The 25,417-nt window shown below is 42.5% G+C and overlaps 2 protein-coding genes across 5 annotated transcripts in view; both read right to left on the bottom strand.

Moving 5' to 3' along the window:
• Nucleotides 1–25,409, bottom strand: part of EFL1 (elongation factor like GTPase 1) — a 177,741-nt gene extending 152,332 nt beyond the window's left edge. The window contains exons 1-11 of one of the 4 annotated variants that reach the window (XM_072148346.1): nucleotides 25,288–25,409; nucleotides 22,765–22,865; nucleotides 22,268–22,335; nucleotides 22,103–22,187; nucleotides 21,162–21,295; nucleotides 14,122–14,259; nucleotides 12,932–13,134; nucleotides 10,032–10,155; nucleotides 5,782–5,858; nucleotides 5,546–5,682; nucleotides 846–968 (exon numbers count right to left, since the gene is read on the bottom strand). In XM_072148346.1, the coding sequence (XP_072004447.1) occupies nucleotides 846–968; nucleotides 5,546–5,682; nucleotides 5,782–5,858; nucleotides 10,032–10,155; nucleotides 12,932–13,134; nucleotides 14,122–14,259; nucleotides 21,162–21,295; nucleotides 22,103–22,187; nucleotides 22,268–22,335; nucleotides 22,765–22,855 (1,180 nt within the window). In that variant the 5' untranslated portion in view covers nucleotides 22,856–22,865; nucleotides 25,288–25,409. Of the gene's footprint in view, nucleotides 1–845; nucleotides 969–5,545; nucleotides 5,683–5,781; nucleotides 5,859–10,031; nucleotides 10,156–12,931; nucleotides 13,135–14,121; nucleotides 14,260–21,161; nucleotides 21,296–22,102; nucleotides 22,188–22,267; nucleotides 22,336–22,764; nucleotides 22,866–23,537; nucleotides 23,652–25,275 lie in introns of those variants that run through there. The other 3 variants (XM_072148347.1, XM_072148348.1, XM_072148349.1) reach the window with 3 other exon arrangements.
• LOC140127535 (uncharacterized) lies at nucleotides 15,613–18,618 on the bottom strand. The gene is made up of 2 exons (XM_072148345.1): nucleotides 16,695–18,618; nucleotides 15,613–16,454 (listed from the first exon to the last, which is right to left on the bottom strand). Exons 1-2 carry the CDS (start codon nucleotides 18,607–18,609, stop codon nucleotides 15,739–15,741), a joined length of 2,631 nt encoding a protein of 876 aa, XP_072004446.1. The 5' UTR covers nucleotides 18,610–18,618; the 3' UTR covers nucleotides 15,613–15,738.
• Nucleotides 25,410–25,417: the final 8 nt, after the last annotated feature.

Raw genomic sequence — 25,417 nt, 5'->3', positions numbered from 1 at the left:
GACTTATCTCTATCACTACATGTTCTTTTAGAATAATTCTCCACAATGGAAAATCTCTCAGACCATAGACAGATATCTTTATGTGAAGAATAAAATGCATCTGTTGTTTTGGGCGGTGGGCGCCGTGCTACAGTTCTTGCTTGAGGGGCATGTTGGTCCTACAATAAATTCTAGTACAGCAGACTGTCACTGTTCCTATAAGCTGTTTAAAGGGAAACGACTAAACCACTACCAGCATGTGTCAAGCACCTAAATACTTTGCAGATCCTGTTTCTCTCATGCCTCAGTGCAATGGCTTGATATAGAAAATCAACTTTGAAATAAGAATTTAAATGGTTATTTAAAGTCGTTTACAGAAAGTTTAGCAATGAAGTCAAGCTCTCCCTGCCTAAGGATAGAGAGCTCAGTGTCTGGGGACATCACTAACCTGTTCTCCATAAGCCTAGTAAATGATGTTATTCACAGTAAGGAGACGTTCTGAAGCAAGCGAGTTTGACTTCAGTTGTAGACTCTCCACCAAGGAGAGGTCCATTTCCTGGATGATGCCAGCATACTAGACAACCTCCAACATACTGGAAGTGGTCTACTATGTCAATTTCTCCTAACAGTTTGCTAGATCCTATGAAGGCGGTCTCCTATCTCTGTGTTTCACCATTCGCCTGGATTTCCCATGTCACATTGTTGCCACCAACCTATAGACATCAGCTAATATCTTTTACTAGGTTTACTCCTTTGATGCCTCCCACTGATGTCCACAGAGTGGCATAAAGTCAAGACCACGCAGACGGACCACTAAATGAGAGATTGCAATAAAAACTGCATAAAGTAGAATGAATACAACTTACCTTCTTTAAGCTGTTGAGTTTCAGGAGGCAGAGAGTCAAACAGTCTTGAGCTCCCACACAGAAGCTTCTCCACTCTTTCCACTGATATATCTAGTGGACTGGGAAGCTTCTTGCACACCATGCCTTATAGATATGGTTAGAGAAATAACAAGAAATTCACAATAGAAAATAACAAGAGATGTCAGTTACTAGAACATATAGACTAAGTATATAAAATAAGAATGAATGCAATATAAAAATGTATAAATAAAATAATTTAACGGTATCAGGCTAAGTTTACATCTACTCCAGAGTAGATTTAATACCACTTGCAATGTGTGCACCTATATTTTGTTCCTGTAATGAAAAAGGTTGCTATTGATGTGTTTAGGCTAAGCAACTCCTCACTCTAATAACATGGGTCCTTGTGGCTCACTGCTCTATACTACTTGCTGATACAAAGTTTCCAATCCCACCTGAGATGCATTACAAAAATCGGCTGTAATATTTATAGCTCATTAGCAGTGTGGGTATGTATAGAAGCCTGACCCGTGACAGAAGTGGGCATTTTCTGTCAGAGACAATGGGGCACATTTACTTACCTGGTCCGTTCGCGATCCAGCGGCGCGTTCTCTGCGCTGGATTCGGGTCCGGCCGGGATTCATCAATGCAGTTCCTCCGCCGTCCACCAGGTGGCGCTGCTGCGCTGAAGTCCGCTGGAATGCCTCGAAATACACCGGCCTACCCAGGATGAAGGTGAGTGAAATTTTCGCGACACAATTTTTTTTTTAAATGCGGCGGTTTTTCCGAATCCGTCGGGTTTTCGTTCGGCCACGCCCCCCGATTTCCGTCGCGCGCATGCCGGCGCCGATGCGCCAAATTCCGATCGCGTGCGCCAAAAACCCGGGGCAATTCAGGTACAATCGGCGCAAAACGGAAATATTCGGGTAACACGTCGGGAAACCGCGAATCGGGCCCTTAGTAAATGACCCCCAATGTCTTGATTATGAAAAACTTAATTTCTTTCAAATAACATTCTGAGAGAAAAGTGTTTGGAAACTTTTGATTTTACGAATACCCATTAAAGGGAACTTGTCAGCAGAAATTGACCCGATACACTACCACTATGTTGTCATGTAGACCCTGGTCCTTCTAAGGCCCAGAGTTGTGGCATCATGCAGAAAATGAACTTTGAAGTTTGTTGTATAAAGTCATGGAGATGGAGAAGCAGCAGTGTTACACTGCTAGCATTATCGGAAACCTCTGATAACACTAACAAACATTGCTGTGCTGTACACTAGAAACGCTGGACTGCTCTCAAAGCGGACCGGCACATTCATGAGGGGGGTGGGTATGCGCGGCAGTCACCACCGGCCTTTGGAGTGAGCGGGGCTTTGAGAGTGGTCCGGCGTTTCCAGTGTACAGCACAGCAGAGTCTGCTAGCGTTATCTGAGGTTTCGGATAACAGTGCGGCAGTGTAACACTGCTGCGTCTGTTTTAGCACTAGGAGCTGCTTACTTTGGTAAGCAGCACCTAGTGCCGTTTTTGAGGATTACAGGTCCTCTTTAAGTACAAGACTTCAAGAGAAACAATTAGTGATGATCCTGGACATATAGGCAACAAATACAGAAAGAGGGTATTCTTAGACAGGGGAACTTGACTTCAGTGCAAAACGCTCAGCATCCACAACTTTATACACCTAATGTGCATCTAACTTCAAAGTTGATGTTCTGGATGATGCCTACATACTGGTCCATGAAAGGATCATGATCTGAAAGATGTTAAGCTGCTTGACAACATAATGGAAGTGGTTTCTTAGGTCAATTCCCGCTGATAGGTTCCCTGCTGCATGTTGGAGTGAGAGAAGCCTTCATAGGAGTGGACAGAGAAAGGAGATACCCTTGCAGAGTCTGCCAAGGAGAAAGGGTGAAATTGCACACTACTCAAAAATTCAGCATTCATCACTGGGAAAGTAATATCTGAAAATAAGAGCAAGCAGAATACATATCATCGGGCTTCTGAAAAAAAGTAAAAGGTATGAATATCACAACCAAGAAGCATGAACAACTTAGTTAACTGAAGGTGACCTGTAACATGTATACAGTGTCCGTCTAAGAAGTCAGGTATCAAATATGCCCTTATATGATCTATAACTCTGACCAGGACTTAAAATGGACACTGTAACTCAAGTCACATTTATGAATGATTATTTTTCAGCTCAATTATCGTTAGCAAGTGCTCCACTTTTGTAACACAATCTCCAAGGGCACTGTCTGTGTGCCATTGCTGGTATCCTGTCCTTGCATATCCCCAATTACACTGGCACATCCAAAACTCCCAACCCAAGATATTCATATACTAGGATTAACCGACAAACACTGATAACAGAGGGAAGAGAAAAAAAATAAGAAAAGTAAGAGTTTAATTATGGAATAGGTCTGGCAGTAGCTGCAGTTCCATCCAGACTGCGGACTGGCGTGCTGCTAAGATTTAGTGGCAGAAAATTTATATTTTAATAACACCAGCTGTTAACACAGACTTCTATCATTCATTTTCTAGATAAGTGCGGAAAATCCTCTCTGCCAAACATAGAGAGAAAATGTGTCTAACCTTTGTTAGTCGGTGCCACAGCCAAGTTATTTCAGTTGAATTGATGTACTCACTTGTAGTTGGCACACGCTGGCCGCACCATAGAGGTTATATAGGCTTACATAAAACACAGCCCCAGTATAGTGCAAACCTGCTTAATGTGCTCCGGGCTGGAAAAACACCGCAATTATTAAGTGCAAGGCTACAACCAGGGGCTACAATATATTACAACTAAAAGCTGTACTCGCTGCTTATTTAATATTAAACATTATTAGAAGCATATGTTCACCACTGAAAATTAATCTACATACAGAATTAGGTAAATATTTGGTGCATGAACAAGTTCTAAAAATGAAGACACGGTGAGCTTGACTTTTAATGTATCCAAATTACCACCCAGCGCACAAAATCAGCCATTCCTGTGAATGGGATGGTCACAAGATTATCATCTTTATAAAGCAACAGTGATATATAATAATAGATGACAAAGTTATATCCTGTGTGTTATTAGCAGGTTATAATTGAACGTTTCTTTTAATGTTTCACTGCATAACTAAATTCAGAGTAAAGCCTCACAAAAAATATGGATGTGTAATAGCAGCATCGTTTGTTTTCTAATCCGTTTTTTTTCCCGTGCGCAAAAGAAAAAAAACAGACAGGTGACACTTGAGACAAAAAACGGACCTCATGCGGATGTCATCTGTGCGCTGTCCATTTATTTTGCGGCTCCATTGACTTCTATAAAAGGTCAGTGGTCAACATGTGAGAATAAAATTGTGCAAGCTGCAATTTTTTTTCTCATGGCCTGTTAAAATAAATCTGTTAAAATAAAAAATGGAAATGTGAACAGACACATAGACATCAATGGGTCAGCATGCTATCCTCAAAAAATTTAAAAAATCCACAGCATACTGATAGCGGACACATCTATAAAATTTGCTTAATTCCATTCACACAATAAAGATCATTTTTTTACATCCTTACTTTACAATTTTACTCAGTTTTATTGATGTTTTAGCTCCCTCCTTAAACAGAATCCCACCCCCTGGTCTTGTCATACCCCCTTCTCCACAACACAAAATTCCCTCCCAGATCTGCCCCCCCCTCCACAACAAACCCCTCCAAAATCTGCCCCCCCCCCCCACAACAAAGAATCCCCTCCCCAGATCTTGCCCAGGATCCCCACAGATTTAGTCCTCCATCTTTGTCCCCCCTCCTCAGCAGCCGTGCTGTATGTGATTGAGAAGCCAGAGGGTCATGTGATCATCACAGGCCCTTTAGCCGGTGGCTTTAGGCAACCCCTGTGTTTTGGTCTTTCGACCACCTCCGGTGTCTGGACCCCCAGGTTGAAATAAGCGCCATTAGAAGAATGTGACCATTTTCAGAAGAATTACGGTTGGATCCTGGGGCAACCAAAATTGTAAACACCAGGACTTATAGAGATGGTTTGGAATTATATTTGTAAAATGCTGTATTTTTGTTAATAACAGTGAATTAGTGTTATTTTATAATCCCGAGTATATTTAAGAATCTTCATTGGAATATGCTAATGAGCCAAAAAGACACAGTGGGAGGTCACCAGAGCCCCTCCGCGCAGTAGCTTCACAGGATCTGATTCTCTCCCCTGTTCCTTTGGCGCTTCCCTAATCCCCCTAGTCTCACATAGTGGAGGGGTGGAAGCTCCTGCGCAGTATAGCCCGTTTTCTGATCCTGCCATGGATCATTGGGCATTTATCTTTCCTTGCTGGAGTCCAATGAACACAATGTCAAACATGATGTCACATACATAGGCAGTCTCCAAGACAGATCCTTACACTTTTAAACCAGATACGTGGCGTTGTAGGAAACCTACTTCAGGGTTCCTGACAATTCCCCAGACTGGAGAATTGGGGTGTATGTGGATCTGCTCCGCACTACTCTCAGAGATCATGAAACAGGAATAAAAAAGTAGCTTATCATCAATACAATGTATCAGAGATGACAGCATTGCTAATCAACATATAGGACACATTAATACAAGAGCATCATGTCATTTTTTATCAAGATTTTATCTGGTTGGTTGCAAGAGAGAAAATGATGATGAGTAACACAGAAGATAATAATGTGACCACATAGTAACTATAAAAGGATACTGAGCACAGCCTGTGATATGGGAAGCCACTGGTTACAAATTGCATTCACATGCACCTTGGGGTCCGAGTGGCGGGATTCTCGAGCAGCAATTTTCAATCCCAAGGAAGAAACTATTTTGTCAATTTTCTCCTTCTCTCTAGGAGACAAAACAATGCATATCAGTAGTGTAGGCATAGTGCCTAAACATACAGACACACGTATACATAGAGACCTATAGCTCTGGGGCCTCGCTGACCTTTTCATAACAGCATCGTAAAGACTCCACATGTTATCCAAGATGAGTTGCACAAATAAAGGTTTCTTTCCTTTGCTCTATAAAAGAACGAGAAATACTGAAAGCACCAGGGAATTCACAGATCAACAGCAAAAGCAAGCAGCAGCATTATACATATTACATCAAAAAGAAGGCCTCGTGATAAATGTGAGAGTAAAAACTACACACTGACATAAGAATACACAACCAAAGGACATCGGGGCTGGAAAAGTAGAATACTTTTAATTTATGTATGTGATAGTCTAAAAACAAAATGTTTGTTTTATAAGATTGTTATTTTCTTGTATAGGTGAATTTACAATGGTGCTAAAATTCAAAGCCTTGTCCTTCACTAATCTCCCAATAGAGCTGCCATGGTATTGGTAGCAAAGAACACTCCCTCCTTACAAGACAGTGACCCATGCACATCCTTGACCCTGACCCCTTAACCAGGAAGACATTGCTAAATCCTGAAAAGAAATGGCTATCCATGTCTAAAACTCATAAGATTCCTTCATCATATTAAGACCTTCTACATATAAGACAAAAAGCATCTAATGTGTGTAAGGGGCATCTTGACGCTTTCCAAACTATACCCAATTACAGATTTTGAGGGAGACGAGGATTGCTCAAGTTGGGAGCTTGACTCTCTGATCCTTTGGTTCTCTGGAGACAAGATGCTGCCAGACATATCCTTTCCATTCAAGGATCAACTGTTTTCAGATAAAGGCAATCACATCATATTTTTTTGTCTCATTCTGAGTATTTTACAGTTTGGTGGCCATTGTACAAAGTTGAATGTGTCCTTAGACTTGTACTGGTAGAAGGAATCTCTTCTGCCTCTGTCTGCTTAGTATATTTCACATCCAGCAGGAAACACAGGACCTTGCTAAATGACAGTAAGCCCTCAGTGGAGGCAATTAGAGGTTATAGAAGAAGCTGCTCTACAGCATCCATCCCCGGACTCCAGTAACATACACTGTAGGAGTTCTTGTCAATAGGGAAACACCTTGAAGATCGGCAGCTGCACATCACTCCTCCGCTTTCTGGGGGAGGAGCTATCCCATTGTATACAGGTACAGTGGGATAAACTGGGATACGCTGCTGTGTATGGAAGAGAAAGGATAAGTGAATGTAGCCATACAGGTGTCTCATGTGTATGTCAGCCCTTAGTAGCATGAATTGTGTGTCCCATAAACAGTGGGTCTAATAGTCCAAAAGTTATGGTACAATAAAAAAAAAAAAAGAAATGCAGGAAAAATTACAATGACAAAAGTTTCGACCAAATCTATCTGATCACTGTAAAATTACACCATTGTATTAAAAAAATAAACAACAAAAATAAAAATGGGTAAAACAGATAATTGAATAAGACGGATTCTTGAGGCTGAGCCTGCAGTGCTAATACTCTCGTATTTGTCAGCCGGCACAAAGTATTAGATTATTATCCCACAAAATCTTATTACATTTTCTTAACCGTCTGTAATTTGACTGCCCAGTCCGGTAGCTAATTCCCCATTATTATAATCATTAGCGCTAATGCAGCTGTCATGTTGTTACACTGAGATGTACTGTAGGGCAATAAACCAAGCGGAAACTACAGGAACTTACACGGAGGGAAAAGAAAATTATAAACTAATAGGAAGCAATCAATCTAAATTGAATCTGTTCACACCTTCTCATAGTGAGGCAGTCCCGAAAACTGAAAAAATGTGACAATTCTTTACTGTACAATACTGCTCATTCTATAAGATATAAGAGCAAATGTTTGGGCCTACAGAAAGGGGGCCATTTTAGGTGGGAATCCAACAGAGAGGGGGCATTATAAGAGGGGGCACAAATGAAGGAATTATATTTTGTGGGCATGCTGGAGTGTGGGTTTAGGGATTAAGTTAATTTTAATTGAGGGGTAACTGTACAGCGTGATGGTATATTTGCACACCACAATGTACAGTTGTGGTGGAGGTGACCCATAGCCAAAATATTGTCCTGGCAAGGGACTCTTTGATAAATAGTCTAATATAGGACTGTCTTAAGAAGTAAAAGTGGCTATATTATAAGTTTCATAATGATTGTCAGAATAACTGTGTAACATACCTAGACACCAGCAGACAATAATTATTCCTAAACGCAGGATGAATCTGCTCCATAAACCCAGAGTGAAGACTGTGTGTATGTTCTATTCATTATGGTTCTCCACACACATCTAGAAACAGGCTGCAGGCCACAGAAATGACAAATCTCCATGGAAAACATTAGCTCTGCTATTTTTACCAGTACAGTGACAGAGGCCATTTACAGGAGTCATCAATCATCAGAAACGTAGCTTGCAGGTTTTCTTAGTTATGGTTGGCACTCTAAGAAACCATTAGTTAGGACAGAGGAAAAAACACTTAAATCCATTTCAGTCATGAGCATCAAGAAGAAAAACTCGACAGCGCTCCCAAGAAGGAGAAAGCAAAACCAGGCAAAGAGCGATATCAGAGTATACGCTCACAAGGCTTAAGGAAATGTTCATAATAAAAAAAATATATATTAATAACTCTGCCTGGAGTTTGGCAAAATATTACATATAATATATATATATATATATATATATATATATATATATATATATATATATATATATATATATATATATATATATATATATAAACACACCGTGAACTGCTACTTTAAAACCTTAGCCTTCATAGTATATTTTATACATATGTATTTTTATACCGTATATACTCGAGTATAAGCCGAGACCCCTAATTTTACCACCAAACCTGGGAAATCCCATTAATTCGAATATAAGCCGAGGGTGAGAAATGCATTGGTCACAGCCCCCTGTAGTATTAAGCCTGCCAGCCCCCTGTAGTATATAGCCTGCCAGTCCCCTGTAGTATATAGCCTGCCAGCCCCCTGTAGTATATAGCCTGCCAGCCCCCTGTAGTATATAGCCTGCCAGCCCCCTGTAGTATATAGCCTGCCAGTCCCCTGTAGTATATAGCCAGCCAGTCCCTGTAGTATATAGCCAGCCAGCCCCCTGTAGTATGTAGCCTTCCAGCCCCCTGTAGTATGTAGCCTTCCAGCCCCCAGTAGTATATAGCTTTCCAGCCCCCAGTAGAATATAGCCTGCCTGCCCTCAGTACTATATAGCCTGCCAGCCCTCAGTACTATATAGCCTGCCAGCCCTCAGTACTATATAGCCTGCCAGCCCCCTGTAGTATATAGCCTTCCAACAATAAAGCTTAATTACAGACCCCTGTGTTAACTGTTACAGCTGATCATTCTAACCTACGGCTAAAGTACAGTAAATTACCAACATCCAGAGGGCTGTTTCTAACTAGGAGTCATCTGTAAGTGGGGTGGTTTTAAGTGGGGGACTGCCTGTATAGATTATATATACACATATATATATACATATATATATATATACATATATATATATACACTCTATATACATATACATATATATATATATACACACACACACATATATATACACACACTCATATATATATATACACACACATACACATACAGACATACACATATGTGTGGAAAGTCAGTATTAGTGCTTATTATTTTCTATGGGATTTTTTTTAATGAAAAAATGACTAGGGATACATTTCTAGCACAACACAAACTGAAAATGGATTAAATTGCAGATTTAAAGGACATCTACCACCACGATGAAGGATTGTAAACCAAGCACATTGACATACTGGTGTGTGCCCCATCTGGCAAGATCTGCTCTTCTTTTAGCTTCCTATGCCCTGGTTTTATTTTTTTTAAAAAAAGCTTTTAAAATTATGCAAATTAACCTGAGGGGCTCCAGGTGTTAACTTTTTTTTTAAACGTTTTTTCTTAAAAACAAGGGCATAAGATGCTTAAAGAAGAGCAGATCTGGCAGAGGGTGCACACACCGTATGTCAGTGTGCTTGATTTACAATCCTTCATACCGGTGGTAGATTTCCTTTAAGCAGACACAACTGAGATTTCCTATTAATGACATGCATTTGCAGAATAGGGGAAAATATATGCAAAGGATGAAAAATATGTCATAAATGTGCTGCAACGTACCCTCAACAATAAGGATCACCAATGGCATAAATATCAAAATGGACATATATATATATACACACACACACTCTGTATATGCATATATAAAGAATTCCCAAATATTATTTATTTTTCAATTACATTAATTTGACGATGGAAATCAATACATAGTTGAATATTACCTGTGCTCCTTTCATGATCTTCTTGGCCTTGGAATTGAGATAATAGTCTCCCCAGAGGGTCTTTAGCAGCACTGCCGACCTAATCCCAACTTTCTGACTATACAGCTGGGCAAAGTGATCAATTCTATATAAAGAAGTGAAAAAAATGTGCTGATTATACTTTTATACATGAGGCTGAGTCATTTTAAATTGAATTTTATTTCAATGTAAAACCCATTAAAGGGGTTGTCCGAGAGTAGTGGAAAAAAAACTAAAGGTGACCGCAGGCGGCTGCTTAAAAAAATAAAGATCTACTTACCTTCCGGCGCCCACCGCTGTCCCGCACTGCTGTCGCTCCGGGCGCCATGTAAACAAACATGGCCGCTGGAGCACCGCTGGATTCAGCCGCCAGCCGGCTGTGGCCGGCCACGCCTATCCGTCCCTATTCACAGCATTGTGTATGGGGGTCGGAAGGTTGTCGGGTCCAGCCAGAAGCTGAATCCAGCTCTGCTCCGGTGGCCATGTTTGTTTACATGGTGCCCGGACCGGAGCGACAGCAGCGCGGGACACCGCGGGGCGCTGAAAGGTAAGTAGATCTTTTTTTTTTAAGCAGCCCCCTCCGGCCGCCTTTAGTTTTTTCATGACTTTCGGACAACCCCTTTAGAAAGAAAACGGCACCATAAAATGTGCTCTAATTTTAGGAGTTTTAATTCTAATTTTAGCAGTCCTTTTAGTGATCGACAGCTATCAATATCTTCGCACATTACTCGGGGGAATTTATCAATGTGTCTCAGGTTCTGCCAGTCTTGGACTAAAAAACACTTGTCTTTTGCTGCAACAGATTTATCGCTGTTTATACAAATTCTGGTGCAGTACAAGACTGTTGGTTCCTACTTTACACATATTTGAGTTGGTCTAAACTGTGTGCAACAATTTTTGGCGCACAGACTATTTTCCATTGGCCATACTGCCTTTTCAGGGGAGCAAGCCCACTCAGTTGGACAAGTCAGAAAAGTGGGGAGATGTAGAGGGTGAAACCGTGATGACAGGTTCTCTACAAAATTTACTGCCCCCACCAAGAATAAGGAGAAACTGCAATTACAACTAAAATTTTATTTGATGAAAGTCCCTGGTTACTACAAACAAGTGACCTGTTCTAGATGGACCGGAATTTCTATCGATGGCATCATGTTCTGCTCAATACAGCACAAACTTCTCACATTGTCAAATGATCCCAAAAAATCCTTTTTTTGTCCCTGTTACAATTGGATTTTTACATTTTGTGCTTTCATGGGAACATGGATCATCATTAAAGCTACATTCAGACACCTTACAGCTGATCATTGAAGCCTGGGACTAAAGTAAAGTATCTAGAGAGCTTCACCAGAGATCACAGTGGGTGAGAGGTCCATCTGTAACTAGGTGTCATCTATAAGTTGAGTGTCCTTATGTCGGGGATCACCTGTATTCTAAGGCTATGTTCACACTGCAGTTTTTCACACGTGTGAGCATAAATGACAAAATGAATTAAATGCTAAGTTACATGTGTTAAAACAAAAAACGTAACTTTGAACTTTAACTTTGTCTTTTCTTTTATGCCTTTAAAATATACACAAATAGTTAATAGAGGAAAAGCAGGTTCATTATAAAAAGCAAAATGATGTGATAGCAGAAAAACACCTGCTTTTTACAGGAATGTACATATCATTTATAACCCCATAGACATAACGTACCGTAACATAGTGGACCGTAAAATCACCTAAAATGAACTCATGACAGCAAATCAACAGTGCAGAGCTACAGCGCCACCTAGTGTCCATTACTGAATACTGCCACTACACATATCAGTGCAAAGAGGCATCCCTGTCTGCACATCCAAGCAAGTAAAGAACTTTAAACCTCAAACGTAAGGGGATATTTTATGAAAGTGCAAGATAGTGTAGCAGGTAATAGCCAAAATATTAATTACACAGAAAATGCTACGGGTCTGGTTTATTACCCATATGAAAACTTACTGATCCTTAAAGGAAACCTACCATTTGATTTGATGCATTATGAACCAAACATACCTTGAGAATGCTGTAGCTACACTGATGCAGAAACATATCTTGTTTAATCCCAGAGCTGAGTGGTTTTGCTGAAAAAACTAATGAAAAAAAAATTATGATAATGAAGCTCTGTGGTTTCTGTGCCTGGGCTCAGCGCTTTTCCTTTCACATTAGTTATGCACTGCACCAGAGGATGATGCACTGTTCTAGCTGCAGAATAATAAATTGCTGCACCATCCCCCAGCTGCTGTGTATGAGTCATCCAGCTCAGGTTGATTAGTCCTGCCTTGGCGTTTCAGAAAGCTCCATGTGTAATGTGGATCCAGCTTTCCCAAAGTCCTGAATTTTATAATAGTTGTTTCGGCAATACCACTCAGGGTATTAAAAAAGATATGTGTCTGCATAAAGTAACTACAGCATTCTCAAGGTATGTTTGCTTCATAAATGCATTAAATCAAATGGTAGATTTTCTTTAAAGAAAAGAGCACCAGAACCCAGGACATTTTTTAAAGTATTCCGTATAAAGGACACCTGTATGATAACTGGGGATCCTCAGAAAGTGTATAGGAGTGTGTTCTGAACACTGACTTCTTCTGGGCTTCTAGCATAGTCAAGTCCAATGCTGTGTAAGGCAGCTACAGAGGGCATACAGACTTCTTTTCTGTTAATTGCTGAGAGTTTAAGTAGGATCAGTCATTTTTCCAGCATACTGTGGTTAGGGGACAAATATATTTTATAATAAAACCCCTCCCCTTTATAGGCATTTGCTGGCTATAAAAGTGTCACATCCACAGATGTAACTCAATCGCAGGCATAGGTGGTTGTAGAGCGAGATTCTCAAGGTTATTTCAATTTTTAAAAAAATCTCCTTACGTAAAACCCCAGCCATCTATGGCGCTAGCGAACACCACATTGCCTTGATCTGGAGAGAAATACAAATGTGAATCGTCCGTCTCTTCCAAGCCTGCACTCCAGTCATAGACCTGCTCTCCATCCATGGTCTCTGTAGCTGTGTCCATTTCAGCTCTCTCCTCCAGGACCTTAGAGGAGAAGAGACTCCCGGTCACAGCGTTCACCTACAAGATGGAAATAGATGGTTAGGGTAACACTGATAAATCACCAGGGCTGTGGAGTTTAAGTCAGAGTCGCTGAGCATTTTGGTAGAGCCATAATATAATCCATAGACATATATAACACAAAATATGAAATTTCCCTTAAATGTCTGTTCTTTTCCTCATCTAAAGATTTAGGCCAGAGGTGAACTACATTGGTCTAAGGGCCACATTGTCAAGCTCCTAAACTTTATGTGACTGCATCAGTAACTAGCACCCTAGATGTACCAACAACCACAGTACAGCACAAGATGGAGACCACCAGAGTAAACAAATAATACTGGAGACCCTCAGAGCAGACTAAAAATGTGGGGACACCAGAGCGGTCTTAAAATACTGAAAACCCCAGAGCATACAAAAGATTAAAAAAAAAAAAAAAAAACTTTCCTGGCTTCTCTTCTGCCACACTGCAGCTTCTCTCCTCCACGTGCTGCTTCGCTCTGTGTCCCACGATAGTTATATGCGTAAGCATCAGGACCCAGAGCAGAGCTGTGCCAGAAAAGGTAGGGGACCCGAAAGTTGTACAGTACAGTTGACAAGTACTTACTACTCCTCTACTGCTCTTAGGGCCGCTCCACCCTGGGTCTTGATGCCAGTGTATACAAATAATGTCAAGAGGCAGGACACAGGGTGGAGTGACAGGAAAGCACCCAAAAGTAGTCTGGATTGTCAGCTGCACTACATTGCCTCCTGCAAAGATCAACTCTGCAATAAGGTGGTGAAGCTCCTCTGTTACAGATCAGAGAAATAAGGCACTGGGAAGGAAAGCCTGCATTTATCTCAGCACTGCTAGTGTGACCAGGAAAACAGGATTGTGTAGTCAGATTCAATGAGCCTTTTGGTGGAGCTGAAGTCAGAGTCAGGGAAATTGAGTAGTCAGAACCAAAAGCTTGGGTTACTGATTCCACAGCCTTGTAAAACACTCCATCAGATTTCATCTTAGTACATTACCTGCTCCAGTATTTTCTGCAGATGTCCATAGGCTTCTTGTGAGGAGAGCTTTAGTTCCACTATTAATCGATCAATCTTATTGATCACTAGAACCGGTCGTATGTTCTCCAGCCAGGCCTGGCGTAACACCGCTTGTGTCTGCGTTACAAGAGTTTAAGCAGTTAAGAATATGATTCAAAATCTAAATGGTGTGTGAGCAGTAATGATATCCTGTTAATATACTATAAGGTGGGAACACTTCCTTAACCCATTCCTGCCATACAGCCCTTTTTCGTTTTTTTACCCTTTAAGGCTACATTCACACTGCCATTGCCCGCCGTACCGTAGCACCGTACACTGCCATTGCCCACCGTACTACGGAGAAAGATAGGACATGTCTCATCTTTTTCCGGGGTACGGAGCGGTACATTGCCGTGCGCCTATTGCCGTCTATGGGGGGCGTATATCCGTCGTATATACGTCCCCCTTGCAGTAGTGCGAATGAAGCCTAATACATAACTTTTTAATTTTTCCTTTTACAAAAAATTACGAGGGCTTGTTTTCTGCATGACAAATTGTACTTTCTAGTGGCAATATTCCATTTTCCATGCCTTGCAAAGGGAAGCTGGAAAAAATCCAAATGTCGTGAAATTAACAAATAAACACATTTGAGACAGTTTCTTGTTAACACTATTTACAGCTTTCACTCAGCACTTCAAATGACAAATGTACAATCCACAGGGATACCAAGCTTTAAAAAATTTAAAAAAATTAAAACCTTTTTTACAAAAAAATGATTTGGTTTCACCGAATTCCGGTGTATAGAGCTGTGTAAGCTGTCAATTTTTACGGGTCGTGATGACGTTTTCATTGGTCTTTTGACCGCTTTTTATTAAGATAAAGTTGCAAAATGTCAAAAAAGTGGAAATTCTGACACTTGGGAGTTGTGCCACTTGCAAAGTGTTACAGAGCTCGTGGGAATGGATTGTTGCTTCCTGTTGATGTCATGAGGAAACAACGATAAAAGTCGAGGAATCAACGGCCACACGCCGTCCTTGGCACATTAACACCAGCGATAGGAGCCAGCTCAGATTTTGGGTGTTACCGGTGGGTGTTTTCTGCAATATGCAGTAAACATCCGAGCTGTATGGATAGGGCCCAAACTTTGAGCCCTATCCATGCAGCCCAGATGTTTGTGATGTACTATTAACAGGTTTATGACAACCTATTATTTCACAAGTTACTGGTCCTTAAATGCTTTCTGGGTGTGTTGGAAATGGTGAATTAGTACTCACCGGTAATTCGGTTTCCATCTAGTCCTCCATGACGGCCCACTTGGAGGATGCCCCTTGACCTCTGTAGGGACAGGAAGCAGAGAGGTTAAAAGCCTCCCCCCGCATCCTCCCGCCAGTGTCTACCAAATAACTACACCGGTGGAAGGTAACGAAAAAAAATTTTTTATTTGTATGTTAAATATTCACATACATCTTATGGTACAGTAAAACCATAGGGAGGGAAAATATATAGGCCGTCATGGAGGACTAGATGGAAACCGAATTACCGGTGAGTACTAATTCACCATTTCCAAAACGTCCTCCATGACGGCCCACTTGGAGATCTACCAGATTAGTAGAAACTCTAGGGTGGGATAACTGCCTGTAGAACCTTCCTTCCGAAGGAGAGGTCCTGCGAACTTGGTAAATCCAGACGATAGTGTTTAATGAATGTAGATGTTGACGCCCAGGTGGCCGCTTTGCAGATCTGCTCAAGTGATGCGCCTCTTCTTTCGGCCCAGGAGGCTGACATAGCCCTGGTGGAATGAGCCTTTAGATTAGAAGGAACTTCCTTCCCTTGTAAGGTATAGCATGTGGAAATGGCCGACTTAAGCCATCTTGCTATCGAGATCTTGGAAGCTTTTCTCCCCTTATTTTTCCCCTGGAATTGAATAAATAAGTTATGATCAATGCGCCAGGGTTCTGTAGCCTGCAGATAAGCTAGTACAACCCTTCTTACGTCTAGAAGATGCCATGAGGCTTCGTCATTCGAAGAAGGATTTTCGTAGAAGGACGGGAGGGTAATCTCCTGGTTCCGGTGGAAATCTGATACCACTTTGGGAACGAACCCGGGGTCTAGAGTAAGAACAATACAGTCAGGAAGAATGCGCATATAGGGTTCCCTGATGGAAATAGCCTGGAGCTCCCCCAACCTCTTGGCTGTGGTAACAGCAATCAGTAGAGTAGTTTTTAGCGTTAAATTTTTAATGTTAGAACTCTCCAGAGGTTCGAAAGGAGGTCTGGAAAGAGCGTCTAACACTAGGGTGAGATCCCACGTAGGGGTCCTCCTGAGAACCTGAGGTCTGATTCTGGAGGAGGCCGAGATAAAACGCTTGACCCACCTGTGGTCCGCTAAGGGGAAATCGAAAAAGGCTCCCAGGGCCGAGACCTGCACCTTCAAGGTGCTAGTGGATAGGCCCAATTCCAGGCCCTTCTGAAGAAAGTCCAGGATCTGGAAAATATTTGGGTTGAGTTGAGATGGAGGATTATCCCCACAGAAAGACACAAATTTCTTCCAAATTTTGTGATATATGTTAAAAGTAACTTTTTTCCTACTTGCCTTGAGTGTGGTTACCACCGCTCTGGAGAGGCCCTGTGATCTTAAAAAATCGGACTCAGGATCCACGCCGCCAATTGTAGCTTCTCCGGGTCTGGATGGAAGATAGGACCCTGCCGTAGAAGATCCTTCCTTGGAGGCAATATCACTGGTTGTTGGATGGCCAGGGATGTCAGCAAAGGGTACCAGCCCTTTTTTGGCCAGTTCGGGCAGATGAGTATTACCCTTGCCTGGTCCATAAGGATCTTCCTGAGGACCCTTGCGACCAAGGGAATAGGGGGAAAGGCGTAGGAGAGAGGTTCGGTCCAAGGATGACTGAAGGCGTCTAGTCGATCCTTCGGCTCCCTTGCCTCCAGAGAGAAGTATAGATGACACATTGAATTCTCCCTTGTGGCGAATAAGTCGACTTGCGGAGTGCCCCAGAGCTCTGTCAACTGGCTGAAGATTTCCTGATTTAAGCACCATTCGTTGGGAGAAATCACTCTCCTGCTGAGGAAGTCTGCCTCCGTATTCAAAACTCCTCTTAGGTGAGTTGCGGAAAGAGATAGTAGTTTTTCTTCTGCCCAGAAAAAGATGGTGCGAGTCAGGGAGGAAAGAGCTATTGACCTCGTACCTCCTTGTCGCCTTAGATAAGACACCGCCGTGGTGTTGTCTGTTAGGATATGGACATGTTGATTCTTCACTAGAAGAGGGTTGGACCTTAAGGCTTCCCAGACGGCTCGTAGTTCCCGATAGTTTGAAGGTTTCTTTGCAAGTGAAGGGGTCCAGGGTCCCTGGGCGTAATGCGAAGGGAAGACTGCTCCCCAGCCTAGGCTGCTTGCATCGGTCGTGATGGTCAGACACGGAAGGCAGTGCCAGGCAACCCCTTTCTCCAGATGTTTTGTTTCCAACCACCATTGCAGATCTCTTTTTACCGAGGATGGAATGATGATTTTCCTGTCCAATCCCGAGGTTCTCCGGTTCCAGGAACGGAGGATCCAGCTTTGCAGAGTGCGACAATGGCTCTGGCTCCAAGCTACGGATGAAATGCAGGCCGTGAGGAGACCCAGGATTTTCATTGCTCCTCTGATTGTAATGGAGGTCTTCCTCCTGAATGAGCGAATCTGGAGTCTTAACCCGTCGGCTTTTTCCTGAGGGAGAAAGGACATCATGAGAGTAGAGTTCAACATTACCCCTAGGAACTTCTTGTGAGTGGAGGGAGACAGATCGGATTTTTGGAGGTTGATTATCCACCCCAGATCTGAGAGTTTTCTCATGGTAAAATCTCTTGCTGTGATAAGATCTGATCTGTTCTTCCCTATAATCAGAAGGTCGTCTAAATATGGTACAATAGACACCCTCTGTAGCCTCAGGAAAGCAACAACCTCCACCATGACTTTTGTAAAAACTCTCGGAGCTGAAGAAATACCAAAGGGTAGAGCCCGGAATTGAAAGTGGAGGATAGAACCCTCTGGAGAAAAGACTGAAAATCTGAGGAACTTTTGAGAGGAGTGGTGAATAGGAATGTGGTAGTAGGCGTCCCGAAGGTCTATCGTGCACATATAGTGGTCGGTATATATAAGCTGAGTAGCGGATCTTACCGATTCCATATGAAATCTCCTGTAAGTGATGAAGTTGTTTAGGGATTTCAGATTTATAATCAGCCTGTTCGACCCGTTTGGTTTCTTGACCAGGAATAGTGGAGAGTAGAAGCCCGACTTTTCTTGGTCCTGCGGAACTGGAATCACCACTCCGGATTGAATGAGGGATGATACCTCCTGCCAAATAAGAAAATGGGTAGAAGGAGAAGTATAGGATGAAGGCGAGACAAATCTTGAGGGGGGGTAGGTGCTGAATTCTATTTTGTAACCGGAACTGATGATGTTCAAGACCCAAGGATTTGAGGTGATATTTGTCCATTGAGTGATGAACTGTAGAAGACGCCCCCCCACTCTGGCGTCATTGCTTCTTTCCCCCCGAGTTGTCTGGAGGATTGGAGAACAGAAACCCCCTACCTCTGCCTCCCTTAGGGTAGCTCCAGCGCCCCTGTTTACCTTTCCCGCGAAAGGAATCTTTAGGGTTCTTGAAGGGGCGAAAGGAAGGTTTCCTGGAGGATGTCTTGTTTTCTGGAAACCCCTTCTTCTTAACAGAGGCTTTTTCTAGGATGTTATCTAATTCAGGACCGAAAACGAAATCTCCTGTGAACGGGATGCTGCAGAGTTTTGATTTTGATCGTATATCGCCGCCCCACTGTTTCAGCCATAAGGCTCTTCTTGCTGCGTTTGTTAATGCACCTTCCTTTGCAGCGAAGCGGACGCCCTCGGCGGAGGCATCTGCTAAGAATGCCGTGGCGGATCTTAGGAGCGGAATGCTGTCCAGTAAGGATGCTCTGGGGGTACCTTCTCTAATATGTGATTCCAGCTCGTTCAGCCAGAAGTAGAGGGTCCTTGCAACTGATGTAGCTGATATGTTAGATTTTAAGCTAAGCATCGACGTCTCCCAGGCTTTTTTAAGAAGCGCGTCAGATTTTCGGTCCATAGGATCCCTGAGCTGAGCGGAGTCCTCGAAGGGAAGGTCTGTTTTTTTTACCACCTTTGTCACCTGTACATCTACTTTCGGAACGGAGTCCCAAACTTTAGAGACCTCTTGATCAAAGACGAGGCGTCTCTTAAAGCTCTTAGAGGTTAGGATCTTCTTCTCTGGGTCTTTCCATTCCTCTGTAATCAACCCTTTCAAGGTTTCGTTAACCGGAAAAACACGTTGTTTTTTAGCCCTTAGGCCCCCGAACAACTCGTCCTCCCGAGACATACAGGGAACTTCTTCTTCGATATTCAAAGTTTCGCGGATTGCCTTCAAGAGGTTATCCAGATCATCTATCTGGAACAGGTGACGAGAATCCAATCTCTGACTGAAGTCCTGGGAATCTTGCTCTTCAGTATCTGCCAGGGAACAAGACGGACCCTCTGAATCATAGATTTCTTCATCTGATGAAGAGATGTCCGCCAGTCTAGGTTTTTTAGGAGGAGGATCTTTTTGTGTAGCTGACGCCACAGATGCTGTCACTTTATCTTCAATAAAGGATTTTAACTCATCCATGAAAGAAACTTTTTCAGACCGCATAAATTCATCAATACATGGTCTGCATATAGGTTTTACATATGATTCGGGCAAAACCTGGAGGCACATATTACATTTCCTAGCAGGGGTCCTACTCTTGATAGAACGGTCGGACTTGCTGGATTTCTCAGACCTCTCAGGTCTGTCCTCTTTGCCTTTCCCCTTAGACCCTTGTTCTTTATCCTAAGGGGGAAAGGTGAGGAAATTTAACTAACTTGGGGCTCAATATGTATCATAGATACCATAAGACCATGCCATACAGCACCACTTACGTGACCAGAAGGGTGGGGTAGGCCCAAGTCTGCCTCATCAGCCATAGTAAGGAAGTCTGGGACGGCACAACCACAGTACACTGTAACACTACGAGTGAACGCCAAAACTAGCAACCCACCTCGTTAAATACCTTATCGGGGAGCCCATCCCCCATGCAGGTGTCGGTACAGCGTCCTCGCGTAAGCCCTGCTCGGCCGCGGGTGAAGACGGAAGATCCGGATCCACCTAGAGCCAGGGAGGAACCCCCGGGGAAGAGTCCAGCCGTGGCCCCGATCCGGAGGGGAACTACGACCTGCAATAGGTCGGCGTAACCCCAGGTAAGTGCTCTCTTGCATAGGAACAAAACGTCCCTCCCCCCCCACTTGGAGGAGAGAGAGACCCTCTCTACCTGCCCTCTGTAGGGACAGGAAGACACTGGCGGGAGGATGTGGGGGGGGGAGGCTTTTAACCTTTCTGCTTCCTGTCCCTACAGAGGTCAAGGGGCATCCTCCAAGTGGGCCGTCATGGAGGACGTTTTGGAAACATCTCCTTCCAACTCTGACAACACAGTAATGCATCTAGCCAACCACTGCAATAACATTCACTGTATAGTAAAGTGTAACTTATTATTTTCCTATTAAATAAAAACGAATTTATGTCAGTCCCTCCTGTAAATATACATAAAACATGTCTGCATATTATTACAATTCCGGTAGTTTTAACACTGTAAGAACAAGAGGTGTTCCAAATTCAAGAGATCAGTGATCCATGCACCACCAACACACTTGGACGTTGTATATCTCAAATGGGAAAGAGGCACATAATTAAAACTGCACCCCTTAAGGAAGCTAGCAGTGAAAAGCGCACTGCCGTGGTGGTCATTTGTTTAGTCCCTTATTTCCATGTGAGATATGAAACGTCCAGGTGGCGTAGTAGTTAAATTTTAATTCTATGAGGACATGAATTTTTACATGAGGGCTGGACCACCACAGCTGGGAAATTATTTACACATGAATAACACTATTCACAATTATTCTTGTATCTTTTTCTATACAAGGATTAGCATTTTCACATATCCTGGTTCCCTTGGGTAAAGCATTTACCTGAGGACAGACACCTTCTACAGCATCGACCACGACAATGGCTCCATCACAGAGACGCACAGCTGTTGAGACCTCAGAGGAGAAATCAACATGTCCTGGAGAATCTATGAGGTTGACAAGATACTCTTCATTCCCTGAAAATAAAAAATCAGATCATCAATCATCACTCAATGCAGAGGAAGGGGAAAAAAGGCCCATAAGGGGAAGGAAAATGCTTTCTCACTCTAAATCTTATCAGAATAAATCCTTGTATCAATTACAATCTACAGATTTCTAGTAACTATAACCTGTGATATTGTTACCCAAACTTGAGGAGGCACCTGGGAGAGTTCAATAATCACACTGCTCTTACAGAACATAATCCCCTTCAATGTGACTGCAGAAAACTTCTGTACCTAAATGTACTGTTATCAAAAGTGAGAAGAAAAGTCCATGAAGGTAACAAGTGCCTTCAAGCCTGGCTCTCACCAGCCAATATCGTACTGCACTGCCTTTACTGGTGCACACAGACTGGTCCGGAGCCTGGCCACACGTACACACTCTTTAGGAATAAATCTATCTTCCAGCACAACACGTAAGGCAGGAAAAGACTCTTCTGTATTCTTCATATATAGTATTAACATGAGGAAGAATAAAGAAGAATCTGCCTTGTGTTGTGCTGGACGTATGGATTTATTCCTAAAGAGTGATTACTGTTATCAGGGTACAGTCCTAGGTGGGACTAGAGCCTAGCAGAGATCTCTCTACAGACATTTGACATGACGTTTGACATGGTTATAAGGTCATCGCTTCTCTGAAGTATATAACCCAGATTTAAACAATCTTTCTGGGTACCATAATCGGCCATGACATTTACAAAATAGTCCTACACAAGGTCCAATGTTTTCATAATTCCCTTTAAGCACAGCAGAGTGCAGAAATATATACATAAAAAACACTACCATCTTTATATTGCAGGGATATGGCGCTGGATTTCATGGTGATTCCTCTTATCTGCTCATCCTCCCGACTGTCCATATAACGTAACTGCAATGATATTCACACGTTACAGTGGTTATGGTGGCTCAAACTTTCCTCATAAAAATACTCAAAGAGGGAAGTAATACCTTTCCTGCTAATCTGTTGGAGATTATCCCATTGCTGGATATGAGACAGTCCGCTAGAGTCGTTTTACCTTAGGAACAAGAAAATAGATACATTATTAGAAAACAAGGAAAAGATTAACAATTCAACTACAACAATCCCCTGGAGAGGGACAGACGGCAACACACTAGAAAATGACTGAATTAAACCAGAAAGGGAAAGTAACAGGGTGTATTTGACTATTCATGCAAAAGGTTCTCCCCATTCCATCTTATCACATTCTACCCAGCATGACACATATAGAATGCAGGCACAAATAAGACCACAACTTGTTAAAACTGTCTGAAATATACAACTTATTACCCATAGAAACAAATCAGAACGTGTTAGAGACAGTTTAGCAAATGAACAGTGTCATTTATGATCACTTTGAGGAAGTGTCAGCCATAATCACATTGCTGCTGAAAAGACCCTTCTCGACTGCACTGAACACGTATGGAGGGATGTGTTAGTCACTTACCATGATCCACGTGAGCCAATATACATATATTGCGGATGTTAGCAGCCTTCCTTTGTAGTGCAATGATCTTCTCCAAACTTACCAGCCCCATGATGTCTCACCTGAAAACAGAAACACACATGTCAATAAGTACTAGAACAATACCCCAAGTGCTGCACAGTGTGAACTGTGAGTCTTCCCTTCTACTCAACCAACATTCTGAACATGGTTCAGGGGTTGTGCTTGGTATTTTAGTCCACCCGGTTCCCTGGAATGGACAGGTCATGTGACTGAATGAATGGGTTGTCAATGGTCTGTGAGTGCCGTGACCACAACATGCAGTCAACCAGCAGAGATGCTAGGTGTAGCACCCACTCAATACACACGGTCCCCAATTAGAAACAGCCATCTCTGCCCACTGTGACCTCTGGTGAAGCTCTCTGGATGCAGGCAATTTTCTGGACTTTTGCCCCAGGCTGCAGTGATCATTTGTAAGATGTCTGCTAAACAGCTTTATTGTTAATTCTTGTTCCAACGACAACCCAATATTATAACAATCCTATTGTCACAGTGACAATACACTTGAAAATATACCTGTTTTGACTTGCATACAAATCCAACTTAAGAAAAAAACTGAAGATAAGCCATCAATTTTTTTTAAAGCTGGACAGCTGCAGTAAGCCGTCAATTACAGCGGCTTCCAAATATATACTCGAGCACAAAAAATGTGCTGAAAAACCCTTACTCGGCTTATACTCGAATCTTTGAAAGGAAAAAAAACCCTCTGTACTCACCTTTCCGACACCCCCTGAAGGTCCTCTTCTGTCTTATGAAGCTCCGGCTTCGGGTCCCTGCTTCATCACACACACCATGACGTTAGCCGCTTGCTGGGGACTTGGATGTGTAGCTTCAGAAGACAGAAAAGGACCTGCCGGTGGCATCGGAAAGGTGAGGTTTTTTTTTTTTAATAGGCTGGGCATTGGGGGTTGCTGGCTATATACTAAGGGGGCAGAGGCTGGCTATATACTGGGTGTAGGTCGTGATCAATGCATTTCCCACCCTAGGCTTGACCTTTGAGTCAATAGGTTTTCCCAGTTTTGTGTTAAAATTAGGTACCTCGAGTCAATACGGTATATATACACAAATACGTTTTTTTACATTGCCCTGGAGCTAGAGAGAATCATTTTTTAATAATAATAATTTTTATATTCACACTGATGTAATGAGCATTCTGCTTCTATGGAAAGCATATAGCTACTGGTCATCATGTGACACCTCACAATGGCCCTAATGTAGTTTATTACAGAGAAAAGAATGTAAAAGGAAGGCATCAGTGGAAAATTACCAACTGTTTAAAATATAATTTAAATGTCATTAAACAATATTATATTCAATTATATATAAAAAAAAAAATCTTGAAGTCATTTTTTAACTGACCAGTATACTAATAATATACACTTCCCTCTTCTGTATACTGTACTCTACTCAGTTGTCCCTAGCAGGATTACAATGATAATAGAGGATTGTCACTAAATATCTATCACTCCCTGCACTTTGTGACCTGTCCAGAGCTCAAAGCCAAAAAAAACTCCCACGGACACAAAAATCCCCAGACTACTGTGTCAGCATCTCAGGCAACATCAGATAAATAATATAAAGTCAAAATTCTATAACCCAAAAACCAAAAAAACAAATAAGAATTAAAAGACAAGTTTTCTTTCTGATTTTAATTATCAAGAAAAAAAGCTTAAATGTGGCAGTACATGTTGTCTCTGGCTAAACTGACTTTCAATATATAGAAAGAGTCAAGTAAAAAAAAGTGTTACTTAGTGGTAAATAAAAATGTAGACCTTTATTACACATTGTATCACCACTACTCAGCCGGAAATATAAGCAGAAGAATGTATTTGGTGTGATTAGCAAGGACACATTTTGGGAATGTTTTTTTATTTGTGATCTCCCCCCTCCCTCGTGTTACTGCAGGGGTGTAGCCTCCATGTTTAGGGGGGCGGCCCGGTGGCTGAGTGAGTAGCACTTCTGCAGCGCTGGGGTCCCGGGTTCAAATCCCACCCAGGTCAACATATGCAAAGAGTTTGTATGTTCTCTGCAAGTTTGCGTGGGTTTTCTCCAGGTCCTCCAGTTTCCTCCCACACTCCAAAGCATAAGGTTAGGTTGTTTAGACTGTGAGCCCCATGGGGACAGGGACCAATTTGTCATACTTTGTGTAGCGCTGCGTAATCTGTTTGCGCTATATAAATAAAGAATTATTACCACGGATGATACTGGATATCTACAGATGACAACATGTACATAATAATCGGGGGTAGTAACGGTGACTGCCTAGATATGTAACCTCTACCAGGGGCTGTCACATATGATGACTACAGGGGCACTAGCTGGCATCATCCGCTCCTCTCACAGGACATAATGATGTTAGCACATGCCGGGCAGCTCTGCACCATCGCGGATGTGTCATACAGCAGTGACTACTTGCATCCCCGGCTCTCTATGTGGCATACAGGTAGCTCGTACATAGTATCTCACCCCGCACTCCCAGTCACTGACAGCGATAGCAGCAGCAGCGCTCCAACATGTGCAGCCCATACCCGGAAGTCACCCAGCACTGCACGTCCTCCATCACTCCCTGCGTGTGACGTCATCGCGTAGCCGCAGC

The sequence above is a fragment of the Engystomops pustulosus genome, chromosome 4 (genome assembly GCF_040894005.1).
Source record: "Engystomops pustulosus chromosome 4, aEngPut4.maternal, whole genome shotgun sequence".
Classification (NCBI taxonomy): Eukaryota; Metazoa; Chordata; class Amphibia; order Anura; family Leptodactylidae; genus Engystomops; species Engystomops pustulosus.
This window is presented reverse-complemented; position numbering and strand designations above follow the sequence as displayed.

Coding starts and splice junctions, on each gene's coding strand:
- LOC140127535 (XM_072148345.1), bottom strand. CDS start 18,609: ATGGACAAATATCACCTCAAATCCTTGGGTCTTGAACATCATCAGTTC. Junction 16,455..16,694: donor GGCAAGTAGGAAAAAAGTTA/CTTTTAACATAT, acceptor CCAGAATCAGAC/CTCAGGTTCTCAGGAGGACC.